Source organism: Eschrichtius robustus, chromosome 6 (genome assembly GCF_028021215.1).
Source record: "Eschrichtius robustus isolate mEscRob2 chromosome 6, mEscRob2.pri, whole genome shotgun sequence".
NCBI lineage: Eukaryota > Metazoa > Chordata > Mammalia > Artiodactyla > Eschrichtiidae > Eschrichtius > Eschrichtius robustus.
Window position 1 is genome coordinate 62,498,987 of NC_090829.1, and position 14,302 is coordinate 62,513,288.

Here is a 14,302-nt window from a genome sequence, read left to right on the forward strand (position 1 = left end):
AAGAAAGATGTAAATGCACAGTAGTAAATCAACAAGTACAACTGGCCCTCCATATATGCAGGTTCCACATCTGTGGATACAGAAGGACGACTGTACTGTGCCATTCTGTATAAGGGATTTGAGCACAGGCAAATTTTGGTATCCTCGAGGGTCTTGGAACCAATCCCCTGTTTATACCAAGGGATGACCATATTGTCTACTATTTATTTTATTTTATTATTTATACTATTTACTTATTTACTAATTATTACATGACTTTTCACTATTTATTACTTACTATTTAAAGGAAGCCTGAAAATGATAGGGAAGGAGGATTCAGAGTTAGTCCACAATATTAAACATTAAAGGACTCTAGGCATTAGCACAAATAACTTTCTGAATGAATAATCTTTACAACTTAAGTGGGACGATAAACATTGCATTAAATTTTTTTAAATTAATTTATTTTATTTTATTTATTTTTTATTTTTGGCTGCATTGGGTCTTTGTTGCTGCATATGGGCTTTTCTCTGGTTGCGGCGAGCAAGGGCTACTCTTCGTTGTGGTGCACAGGCTTCTCATTGCAGTGGCTTCTCTTGTTGTGGAGCATGGGTTCTAGGCACGTGGGTTTCAGTAGTTGTGTCACACGGGCTCAGTAGTTGTGGCTCACGGGCTCTAGAGCACAGGCTCAGTAGTTGTGGCGCACGGGTTTAGTTGCTCCACAGCATGTGGGATCTTCCTGGACCAGGGCTCAAACCCATGTCCCCTGCATTGGCAGGCAGATTCTTAACCACTGTGCCACCAGGGAAGCCCAACTGCATTAAATTTAGTAATAATGTGCACCAAGTATTATCAGTCAGAATATTCTAGCTTAAAAGTCATCATACTTTATCTGTAAAGAACCAGAGTAAATATTTTAGGCTTTGCAGGCCATATGGTCTCTGCCTCAATTACTGAACTCTGCTGTGATAGCTCAACAGCAGAGCTACAACACTGAATCACTTTGCTGTACACCAGGAACTAACACATCATTGTAAATCAAGTATACTTAGATATAAAAAATAAAATAAAAATCTTTTCTCCACATCCTCACCAACACTTGTTATTTTTTTGTATTTTTGTTAATAGCCATTCTGACAGGTGTGAGGTGATATCTCATTGTGGTTTTGATTTGCATTGCTCTGATAAGTAGTGATGTTGAGCATCTTTTCATGTGCCTGTTGGCCATCTGCTTATCTTCCCTGGAAAAATATCTATTCAGATCCTCTGCCCATTTTTTAACTAGGTTGTTTGTTTTTTGATGTTGAATTATATGAATTTTTTGTATATTCTGGAGAATATCAGATATATCTGTTATATCATTATATCATTATCATTATATATATCATATATATATCATTTGCAAATATCTTCTTCCATTCAGTAGGTGGCCTTTTTGTTTTACTGACAGTTTCCTTTGCTGTGCAAAAGCTTTTTAGTTTGATGTAGTCCCAGTTGTTTATTTTTGCTTTTGTTTTCCTTGTCTATGGAGATATATCCAAAAAAATCTACAAAGACTATGTCAAAGAGCATACAGTCTATGTTTTCTTCTAGGAGATTTATGGTTTCAGGTCTTACATTTAAGTCTTTAATCCATTTTGAATTTATTTTGTGCATGTGTGTGAGAGAGTAGTCTAGCTTGATTCTTTTGCATATAGCTATCCAGTTTTCCTAACACCACTTGTTCAAGAAGCTGTCTTTTCTCCATTGTATATTCTTGTCTGTTTGTCATAAATTAATTGCCCATATGACTGTGGATTCATTTCTGGGCTCTCTGTTCTGTTCCACTGATGTATGTATCTGTTTTTGCGCCAGTGCCATACTGTTTTGATTACTGTAGCTTTGTAGTATAGTGTGAAATCAGGGAGTGTGAGCCCTCCAGCTTTGTTCTTCTTTCTTAAGATTGTTTTGGCTATTCGGGATCTGTTGTGTTTCCATACCAATTTTAGAATTATTTGGTCTAAACAAAATTGATGAACCTTTAGCCAGGCTCATCAAGAAAAAAAGAGATAGTCTAAATTAATAAAATCAGAAATGAAAAAGAAGTTACAACAGATACCACAGAAATACAAATTATCATAAGAGATTACCATAAACAATTATATGCCAATAAAATGGACAACCTAGAAGAAATGGACAAATTCCTAGAACTGTACAGTCTTCCAAGACTGAACAATGAAGAATACAAAGTATGAACAGACGAATTACCAGTAAAAAAAACTGAGTCAATAATAAGAAAAACTCCCAAAACAACAAAGTCCAGGACCAGATCATTTCACAGGTGAATTCTACCAAACATTTAAAGAAGAGTTAACACCTATCCTTCTCAAACCATTCCAAAAAATTGCAGAGGAAGGAATACTTCCTAACTCATTCTATGAGGCCAGCATCACCCTGATACCAAAACCAGACAGAGATATCACCAAAAAAGAAAACTACAGGCTAATATCACTGATGAACATAGATGCAAAAATCATCAACAAAAAATTAGCAAACCAAATTCAACAACACATTAAAAGGATCATACACCATGATCAAGTGGGATTTACCCCATGGATGCAAGGATGATTCAATATCCAGAAGTCAATCAATGTGATACACCACGTTAACAAATTAAAGAAGGAAAATCATATGATCATCTCAACAGATGCAGAAAAAGCTTTTGACAAAATTCAACATCCATTTATGATAAAAAAAACTCTCAACAAAGTGGGTATAGAGGGAACACACTTCAACATAATAAAGCCCACAGCTAACTAAAAATAGAGTTACCATATGATCCTGAAATCCCACTCCTGGGCATATATCCAGACAAAACTCTAATTCAAAAAGATACATGCACCCCAATGTTCATTACAGCACTATTTACAATAGCCAAGACATGGAACCAACCTAAATTTCCATCAACAGATGAATGAATAAAGAAGATGTGGTATATATATACAATGGAATATTACTCAGCCATGAAAAAGAATGAAATAATGCCATTTGCAGCTACATGGATGGACCTAGAGATTATCATACTAAGTGATGTAAGTCAGACAGAGAAAGACAAATATCATATGATATCACTTATATGTGGAATCTAAAAAAATGATACAAATGAACTCGTTTACAAAACAGGAATAGACCCACAGACATAGAAAACAAACATGGTTACCAAAGGGGAAAGGGGGGGGAGGGATAAATTAGGAGTTTGGGATTAACATGTACACACTACTATATATAAAATAGATAACCAACAAGAGCTTACTGTATAGCACAGAGAACTATACTCAATATTTTGTAATAACCTATGAGGGAAAAGAATCTGAAAAAGAATAGATATATATATGTATAACTGAATCACTTTGCTGTACACCTGAAACTAACACAACATTGTAAATCAGCTACACTTAATTTAAAAAATAAATATAAAAAAATAAATAAAGCCAGAGCTAACATCATACTCAATGGTAAAAAGCTGAAAGCATTTCCTTCTAAGATCAGGAACAAGATAAGGATGCCCACTCTTGCCACTTTTATTCAACATAATATTGGAAGTCCTAGCCCCAGCAATCAAACAAGAAAAAAAAATTAAAGGAATCAAAATTGGAAAGGAAAAAGTAAAACTCTCACTGTTTGCAAATGACATGATACTATACACAGAAAATCTAAAGATGCCACCAGAAAACTACTAGGGTTCATCAATGAATTCAGTAAAGTTGCAGGATACGAAATTAGTATACAGAAATCTGTCGCATTTCTATACAATAACACAAACTATCAGAAATAGAAATTAAGATAACAATCTCATTTACAATTGCATCCAAAAGAATAAAATACCTAGGAATAAATCTAACTAAGGAGGTAAAAGGCCTGTACTCAGAAAACTATTGATATGACACTGATGAAAGAAATTGAAGATGACACAAACAAATGGAAATATATACCATGTTCATGGATTAGAAGAATTAGTATCGTTAAAATGACCATACTACCCAAGGCAATCTACAGATTCAGTACAATCCCTATCAAAATACCAATGGCATTTTCCACAGAACTAGAGCAATTATCTTGTTTGTAATTGATAATACCACTGAGTAAGAACAAATTCCAGATATTTACAATCATTAGCACTGTTAAATTCAAGCAAGAGGTTGTGTTTTGAATGTCTAAAGAAACCTGAATTATCAGAAAAGGGAAAGTGAGCTCTTCTCTGTACAGGATAGATGGCACAAAGGCAGGATATAGCATGGGTATTCTAAAACAATCACTTAAACAAATGAACAAAGAAAAACTGTTACATACACACTAGGTCATTCTACTGGGGAGAAACAATGTCAGACCCCCTGGCTCTTACATAGCAAAGACCAGGAATCTGGCATATTAAATTTTTTTCTGGCTTCTAATATAGTCCATTCAAATTCTCCTGGTATATAAGACTTACTTGCCACTGTCACCATTTATTCATAATAAATCCATGGGGTGCTCTCTAATTTTGAGCCTCAGTTGGGTGCCTAAGGTCTGGTCTCGGAAGGTATCCTTCCTGAGAGCTGTGAAGCAAATCCATCCACCTTGGGCAAGACAGCAGCCCAATAAGACTCCCTACTCTGAACCTCTATCCTTAGAAGTCAAATGAATGATTCCATTTTCCTGATTTGGGGGAGCAATTCCATAGCCAGTCCAGGAAATAACATACCTTATCCTAACTACTCAATCAAAGCAGCACCTTTCCTATTAATACTATTCAAAGCCACTTAAAAACAGGGCCTTTTCCACTGTCTTCATAATAGTAAAAGGCCCAGATCGAACTCACTTCTCTGGCGAGGCTGGTTTCTAAAGCTGCCAGGTTGCTATAATCCCATTCAGTCTTTCAATACAAAGGAGCAAGTCTCATTATAATTCACAGGCCAAATAATAACACTGTCCTCCTTCTCTCTCTTCCTAAAGTAGAAATGCCCGACAGCATTCTATCAGACAGTGTATTGTAAAAGAGGTACAACTCTTCTCAAAGACTCTTCATCAGGCTTTATGGGAGGAAAATGGACATGGAAGAATTCTTCAAACTTAAATAGGCCTCTGGACAGATTCATTATAGAAAAAGACCTTCAGAAATAGTAAATAATCATAAAATTCACAGTTATGAAATATAGTTCTTGTTACCATCTAATACAAGTACTTTCTCCAATCCCTCTCAGGTAATGAACTCAGAACTATGAGTAAAACAAAGAAACTGCATACAGGAATAGGGTAATAAAAATGCATGCTTAGGGCTTCCCTGGTGGCGCAGTGGTTGAGAATCTGCCTGCCAGTGCAGGGCACACGGGTTCGATCCCTGGTCTGGGAAGATCCCACATGCCGTGGAGCAACTGGGCTCGTGAGCCACAACTACTGAGCCTGCGCGTCTGGAGCCTGTGCTCCGCAACAGGAGAGGCCGCGATAGTGAGAGGCCCGCGCACCGCGATGAAGAGTGGCCCCTGCTCGCCACAACTAGAGAAAGCCCTCCCACAGGTACCAACACGGCTAAAAATAAATAAATAAATTTTTTTTAAAAATGCATGCTTAGTTATACAAATACTGATTTTTTGAAAAACAACTGCGATTTAAAAATAGTTGGCCATCTCTGTGGCTCAGAATATTTCACTAATGCCTTTTCAAACCACTCAGCTACAATCTGTAGCCACTGGAGACAGCTTTCAAAGGAGACCTCAATTCCATGTGCCCAGACATGTAAAAGCAAGAAGATCTGACTGTGAATACAATTCCTAAAGCTGAGGATCATCATTAGTTCCTCACTCTCCCTCTTCCCTCACAACCACCAGTCCTCAGTGCCTATCTTTCCTGCCCATCCCCTTCTGTCCAGTCCTCCTGCCATCATGCAGCTCACTCCCTCTTCACTTTGCACCTATCCCAGGGCGGAAGCCCTTAACTGGTCTCCCTGCCCCCTTTCCCCCACTACCTGTGATCCATCCTGCACACCACCACCAAATTCATCTGGTTGCCACTTTCCTCCTCAGAACCTCCAATGGCCTGGCCCTGCTCACTGTGCGTAAACTCCTTAACTTGGTGGAAAATGCCTTGCCCAGTCTGTTCCCCACTGTCTATCCAGCTCTCATTTCTCACTACTATCTGAAAAGGATTTTTACTCTGCTCTGGGCAACCTGGATAGTCTGTAATTCCCCAAACAAGCTCTATTTAAAACTTCAAAATCCAGCAGTGGAGTGGGGGCTGGAAATAGAAGCCAAGTCATTTGCTCCAGACACAGCTGGGGAGCATAGAATCTGGATTTCAATCCAGTTTGGCCTGTGTCCAAAGCTCTTAAACACCATCCTGTTCTCTCTCTCTCTCTCTCTGAAATGTCCCTCTCTGATTTACCTGTGGAAATCTTATCCATCCTTTAAGCCCACTTCATTCTTGAAGCTTTCCTTGTTTTTTCCTGTCTGAAGTGACTTTTCTCTCTTCTGAGCTCCTATAGCACTTTCTTTGCATATTTCACAAAATATCATGACAACAGAGTCCTGTGATGAATCTCTTGAGATCCAAGATATTGTCTTATGGTCTTTTTGGTCCTTTATGGCACCTAACCTAGCTCCCTAGACACTGATGGCACTCAGCAAAGATCTGATAAAAAATGAGCTACTGTGGGAAGCCTTACTGCACTCACCCAACCCAGCCACAATGAGAGATCCTTATTCATCTCAGGCATCGAGCTTTCCTTTCCCTGCCCTGAGTATCCTGCCATTCTCCTCTTCTAGTGCGTCAATTCTTCCTTGTTGTTGTAGGTCATTCCACCTGCCTATAAAATATTGTGCAATCTGGGAAAAGCTCTGGTGCCTGGTAACCACTGTAACATTTAGGAAGATGCAAATTGTGATGAATAGGAATCATAAAAGGAACAGGAGTGGTTTCATTCTTTGGAAACTGAAATGGAAACTGGGAAGCAAAGTTCAGGTCAAATTCTCCTTTCAGACCTTCTTACCCATTGTCTCTGTTTTATGTTGAAAGTAACAAGGGGTGGGGCAGTGAGCAAATAGAAGCAAATGCCAGGAAGAAGAAAGAGCAATAACTGGTCAGACAAATACTCTTTCTCAAGAGACAAACTGCATTCTAGGAAAGGAAAATACTCCCGAGTTCACAAGAAATTATACGAGAACATAGAGCAGAAAAGGGAAAACAGGCCTAAACAGTAACGTCTTGATTTTTCTCATCTTTTTGGCCTGTGAGATAGGGTTTCTACCCCTCGATGCTTCTCTCTACACTGGGTCACATGGCACTCAATGTCCAGTCCTCAGCATGACTCAGAAAAGGCTGCAAGGACAAGATGAAAATGACACTTTTCATTTAGCACATGACTGCATACGGGGACTCAGTAAAATTAGACAGTGCGTTTACAACAAATATAATGAGAATGGGGAGAAGGCACTTCCACCCGTTACCCACCTCCCTGCTCACCCTCTTCCTTGCTGCTCCTCACAGAAGTTGCTAAACTGATAGGTCAATGTTTGCGGAGGCAATTGAGCCAAAGAGGGAGACAAAGTTCAACTCCCTATAACCCTGGGAGGAAAAGGCAGGAGTGAGGAGTGGGGTTCCCCTCTCTCTGGCAGTGTCCCGCTTCTCACCCTATAACAAATACTCTTTGATTGAGATGAATTATATCAGAACTGGAAATTCCACCAACATCACTTCTTGAGAACCTACTATGTGCTGGGCTAGGAATTAAAAAAAAGAAAATAAGGGGGGGAAAAAAAGCATTGGCCCTTACTCTTGACTAGTTCACAGTCTAATGGAAGAAGCAGAAATAATTTCCATATACTGTGGCATTATACAAGGGGTACACTCAGGGTTCTGTGGAAATAAAGAGTCTGTAAGAGCAGAACTGGGGTCAGGGCAAGTTTCCTTGAAGAAATGAGATCAGACTAAGGGCTGATGATTGTGCAGGAATTAGCCAGGCCTAGAAGGGTGGCAAAGGTGTTCCTGTAGACAGAACCATGTAAGCAAAACCCAGAGATACACAGCATCCTTCCCTCAAACCAACAAAGCCCAAATCCTCCCGTGTCTGCATAATGCATACAATATTCTGGGATCAGAGGCGGAGAACGGGGGAAATGGTGAAATGTAAGTACTGAATTTTGAAGAAGTGCATTAAAAATAAATCCATAGCTTTCTCTGAAGAAGAAGTAAGAAGGGTAAAAATAACAAAAACAAAAAACCAAAAAAGAGTGGGTTTGGTTAAAGCAAACTAATCAACTTCCTAATCTCTGCAGGTGGGATCAGACTCCAGGTGGCCTTTCAATCAGAGTTGGTGTTTACCTCTAAATCATATGAGGCAGATGGAAAGCAAGCAAAACAGCACACCCCTGGCTGTTATGCAGACTCCTAACCACAAAGCAGTTAAGTAACCGACAGTATCCTAAGCAATACAGACCCATGGAGGGTAAGGCCTTTCCTGGCCAAGTCTGCTTTCCGGGAGAATTGGGTTTGGACCCCACGCCCAGCTCCATCTATGTCTATAAAATGTTTGTCACCAATATGAACTCTGTACCACATTCCATCCCTTGGAGATCTGGCTATTTATTGACTTAAGTGGCATAAATATGTGAGACCTGGGCCAGAGAGGTGGAAGTAGCAGATGCCCAAAAACATCTCAGTTTTGGTCTCATTTAGGCACAGTTTTTATTCCTGGACTTTTAGTTTCCTTGCTCTGTGACTTAGTTTCTCCATCTGACAATGACAACTATAAAATCTACCCCTGAATTCCTTATTTGAGGGAGATAAATTAAATAACTCCTAACATGGCTTGACCTCCCTGAGCAACGGCCAGGTGTCTGAGACGACAGGCCCCAGGAAGCCAGAATCACCTTAATCTAGAGCAATGAACCTGAAGGAACAAGAGCAGCATTAGTGATTCAATCAATTTTTCATTCACTCAACAATGTTTATTAAGTACTGCGTATGTGCACACCATAATCAAAACCGATACCCGTGTAACTTTGTTTTCTAGTCTCTTTCCACATCCCTGGTCTGTGACTGATGGATAAGCAAAACTGGCTGAGTTATATGCCAGTGTGAGCTCTGCTCAGGGAAGACTCCATCTCACCCCAGCCCTTCCACATGGGAAATTCAGGACAAAGCCAGTGACAAGGAAGGCAGCAGAGCACTGTGTTCAGCTCACCTGGGGACGCTAGTGAGGTAGGTCATGACATTCAGAAAGTCCTCATCTGGGATGTGTTTGAACCCCACAAACTCTGGAAAAGTGATGATGGGGGCACCATCTTTCCCTCGGCCTCCTGCAACAAAAATAGGTGGTCAAGATGTTAGCAAAATGTTTCACATCACACCTCTGCAGGTAAGGGACTTCAGTTAATATTGAGATGTGCATCGGCCACCCCCTTTTCTGTCTATATTATTTCAGAGCAGAATGCAGGAAGGTTGACACTGAACTATTTCGAACAAGTCTCTCTCCTTCATGCTTGCTCAGGGGTGTTGTGAGAATTCAATTTTTGAATCCTTTGAAGATAGCTACTGTATAAAAGATAACACTGATTTAAATATTTTAGCATAGGTAGAATAGTAAATAATGCCAACACAATTACGTAATATTGCTCTTTATTTTTGTAGTTATTAAATATCAAAGGTAAAAGAGCATGGTGATTAAGAGAGCTGGCTCTAGAGAATTCCCTGGCGGTCCGGTGGTTAGGACTCTGCACTTCCACTGCAGGGGACAAAGGTTCACTCCCTGGTCAGGGAACTCAGATCCTGCATGCAGTGCGGCGTGGCCAAAAAAAAAAAAAAAAAGAGAGAGAGAGTTGGCTCTAAAATCAAACAGGCTTGTTCAAATTCTGCTTTATCACTTAATCTCTATGTGATTTTAAGCAAGACACTTAAATACAAGTTTCCTTATATATACATATGTATCTATGTCATAGGCATATTACCTGTACCTACCTCAAAAGGTACTGTGAGGATTAAGTGAGAATATATATGAAAAGCACTTTAGCAGAGTGTTTATTATTATATAAGTGCTCAATAAATGTTAACCATTATTATGGTCATTATTCTTGCAAGGAAGCAATAATCAGCTGCCCTTCAGTAACTCTTACAAGGGAATATAAGACATCCCTGTGAGAACAAAAGTGTAAAATTAATATTCAAATATTTAATTCATTGGAGCAAAGGCCACCAGATTAAATTAAACAGACTGTATTTCTCAATCTCTTTGCCCCTAGATGTACCCACATGACTATGTTCCAGCCCCATGGTTCCCAAACAGGGAACCACAGTGAACTCACAAAACCACCATGAATATTTTAAATTGGGGGGGAAAACAGCAATAATTGGCATCTGTCAGATGCCTTGCTTGCTACTAGCTTGAGGTAGTTCAGAATTTCAATATCAAACCGTGCAGTATTCTTTTGAATGGCATTGCATCTTTGGGAAGTTGGGGGTTTGGTGGCTGCTGGGATAAAAAGCAAGTGCAGGGCTTCCCTGGTGGCGCAGTGGTTAAGAATCCGCCTGCCAATGCAGGAGACACGGGTTCGAGCCCTGGTCTGGGAAGACCCCACATGCCGCGGAGCAACTAAGCCTGTCCGCCACAACGACTGAGCCTGTGCTGTAGAGTCCACGAGCCACAACTACTGAGCCCGTGTGCCACAACTACTGAAGCCCAGTTGCCTAGAGCCTGTGCTCCACAACAAGAGAAGCCACCTCAATGAGAAGCCTGCACACAGCAACAAAGAGTAGCCCCCGCTCGCCGCAACTATAGAAAGCCCAAGCGCAGCAACGAAGACCCAATGCAGCCAAAAATAAATAAATAAAAAATAAAAATAAATAAAAAAATTTTTTTAATTTAAAAAATACAGCAAGTGCAGTATGAAAATCAATGTGGAACAGGAAATGCAGGTGGTGATGTCTAGACTGATTCCAAGGTTTGAGATAATTGTGGTTCTCTAAGAATGAAAGTTAAATATTACTTTTTCTTTCAACTGTGTGTATTTATTTTTTCAAACGGCTACTAAGTTGTCAGGACATACAGACTTAAGTTGTTTTGACTGTTAGGTATTGCTTTTGGCCAAAAAGGGCCGTGAAAAAATGACTGAGCTGCTAAGGCACCGAGGACTAAGAAACTTGGAGCACTTGTACCCTAGGCAGAGGGACATGAGCTGAAGTGCTGGGAGCACCTTCCAGGCTATGCCCGTGGAGGGGGGCTACTTTCAGTGGAACACGGCTCCCAAGTGAAGTTAACTACAAATGACCACACGTATTCCACACATCTAATGAAAGAGGCATCAGTGCAGGGTGTGGTTTAATGAGGACTGCGTGATTACTGAGGGTGTGGGATCAATGAAGAAACTACGGAAAAGGGAGACTCAGAGAAGCAAAGGCAGGCAGCTATCCTAAGGAGAGAGGGTCCTGGCCCAAAACCTCGAGAATCCAGGCCATGTCGCCAGTCTACCTGATGACACCGCCATTAGGATCATCCAACCCACTCCGCTGCTCTGGGTCCACACCTGGTATCTTCTGCTTATACTCTGCTGTTCCATGTAAATTTGTTTCAAGGGAGAGAACGTGCTACTGAGCAAACACGAGTATTTGTATCATGTAAAGAGTAAGTCAGCATTGTGGTTTTTCTACACAAGTCTCTTATAAGTATTGTTAATGTGAGTCTTGGGCTTTCAGAGACCAATCACTGTGATATTTGTCTGGATGACCAGTCATTCTTCTCCAGGAAATGCCTCTTTATTAATCCTGTATACTTATTTTAAATTAAAAAAAAAGATACCTGCAGATTAGTCGTTTGACAAGATTGAGTCACCTCGTTATGTTGACTGAAAACAATTTAGATCAGGATACTATCAGTTTTCAACTAATAAATATTCTTCCTCTTTCTAGTTTTACAATCATAGGAAGCTTCAGAGAAATGTGAATTAAGAAAAGTTACGTCTCGGGTAAGGCTAAATTTAGATGCATTATAACACTGTACTAATTGTACAAACAATATTTGCCAAGAGAATGGCTAAAATATTTCAAGGAACCAAAACACTGTAAAATATTTATAAGGATATGATTATACCATTTCATGATTTAACCTTTTCGTTAACTATAATGAAAGGTATTCATGCCTAAATGGAGAAAGATGGGTAGAGTTTTCTCGTATCTTGGTTAATACTGATACTGAGCACCAGAGAGGCCTAAGGTTAACGGGGGACACCACGTGCTGTTGAACTTTAGTCTGCTAGTCTTAGAGACAGAAGCACCAAGGAAAAGAAGCTGAGCCTCCATCCACAACAGTGCCACCTTGCGAGGAAACGTGGAAATGCAAAAGGAAGAAAGATTGTGCAAAGAAGCCCTGTTCAAGGAAGGTAAAGAAAACCAGACTCCTTGGGACTAAGTATTGTACAATGGTGACTTAATAAAATAAACATCACTCCTCCTGGTATTATTTCTACCTATACATTAAATGCTAGCTTTACTGCAGAAAGCACTAGCAAGTGCTTGGGATACATAAGACCATTCCCATAAGGATCTGGGTGTTGGCTGGCATAAAGACTTGCATCATTTAGAGGAGAATTTGGAACATTGGGAAATCCTATAGGAAGATGGTGAAGAGCAACAGTGGGAGAGAGAGTGAAGTGGTTACTGCTATTTGCCTCCCAGTGTCTATTTTCCCTTTCTCTTCCCCAAAAGAACTGACTTTAGCCAGGGAAAATGGGAGCACCACTCACTGGGAGGCACCTGGGAAATCTCAGGGCCTGGGATACTAAATAATCTGACCTATGTAATAAAGAATTGTCCCACATCTTGTTTGATTTCCGAATGTCTTACCAGAAACTCAGTATATTAAAAAATACATTTATATATCTGATCCTAGACTCTTTGTTTTACATACAATCATAAAGTGTTTAAAAATATTTTTCCAAAAAATATATATATATATTTTTCCAGTTTTATTGAGATATAATTGACATCCAACACTGTATTGGTCTAAGGTGTACAAAATTGATTTCAGTTAACATCCATCATCTCACATAGTTACACATTTTTTTCTTGTGGTGAAAACTTTTAAGATCTACCCTCTTGGCAATTTTCAAATATACAGTATTATTAACTATAGTCACCACGCTATACATCATATCCCCAGAACTTATTTATTTTCTATCTGGAAGTTTGTACCTTTTAACCACCTTTACCCATTTTCCCCACTCCACACCCACCTTTGATAACCACCAACATGTCCTCTGTTCCTATGAGCTCAGCTTTTAGGTTCCACCTCTAGGTAAGATCATAAAGTATTTGTCTTTCTCTGTCTGACTTATTTCCCATAGCATAGGTCCACCCATGCTGTCACAAATCATAAAATATTTTTAAAGGGTTTCAATATATACTGAATTTTCCAGAAATTGCAACAACCCTATAAATTGACAGAAGATACTTTACCACCTTGTTCAGAACTTTGTCAACAATTGTTTACAATTTTAGAAAACTACTACAGTTAAGGCCACTCAGGATGTCTGGTCACCCATACCACATCCCAGCATTTGCACCTGCTACATTCATGGTGACTCCATGTACAGGGGCAAGCACCTGACTACTTCATTATTTTTTCTAGAGTAGCTGGAAATACATACTGAAATACATATTATTTTACTATTGTTTCCTCTTCTTTCTCCTTCACATTACAACTCTCTTTTACATTTAATTTTTTAATTTTTTTAAGTATATGCATAAATAAGTAGGGGGTGGCTGTTCACCCTCTGGGCACACAGCTAAACTACATTTCCCAGCTTCCTTTGCAGTTAAGTGTATCCACATGACAGAGCTGGGTTCAAGTCAATGGAATGTGGTGCGTACTCTTACTGAGCCGAGGCTTTTAAGAAGTGGTATGCTGTCTTTCCCTGTCTTTATCTTCCCTGTATTATCTTCCTGGATGTAGATAATAAGAAAGACACAAAATGGATAATATCAGTAAGAGTCACAAAGTGAAAGGAGGCTTCATTCATGAACGTGAAGAAAAGTTGTCTGCTGACCATATATACATGCTGAACATATATGCTGGACTGTTTCAAGAGTAAGAACTAAATTCCTACTGTGTTCGTTTGAGCCACTATACATACACTTCGGAGTCTATTTGTTATAGCTCTTTATCCCACCCTTACTAATGCAGATTACTACAGTATCTATACATTTCATTTCAGGATGGTGAGGGGCAATACAAATTATTTGTTATAAAAAAAAGAGGCATTTGGGACTTCCCTGGTGGTGCAGTGGTTAAGAATCCGCCTGCCAATGCAGGGGACACAGGTTC

At 39.6% G+C, this 14,302-nt stretch overlaps 1 protein-coding gene across 1 annotated transcript in view; it reads right to left on the bottom strand.

Annotated features, from left to right (window-relative positions):
* MCF2L2 (MCF.2 cell line derived transforming sequence-like 2) overlaps nucleotides 1-9,231 on the bottom strand; it is a 193,402-nt gene extending 184,171 nt beyond the window's left edge. The window contains exon 1 of the mRNA XM_068546304.1: nucleotides 9,173-9,231. Coding sequence (XP_068402405.1) covers nucleotides 9,173-9,198 — 26 coding nt within the window. The 5' untranslated portion in view covers nucleotides 9,199-9,231. The remainder of the gene's footprint in view (nucleotides 1-9,172) is intronic.
* Between the last annotated feature and the right edge of the window lie 5,071 nt (nucleotides 9,232-14,302).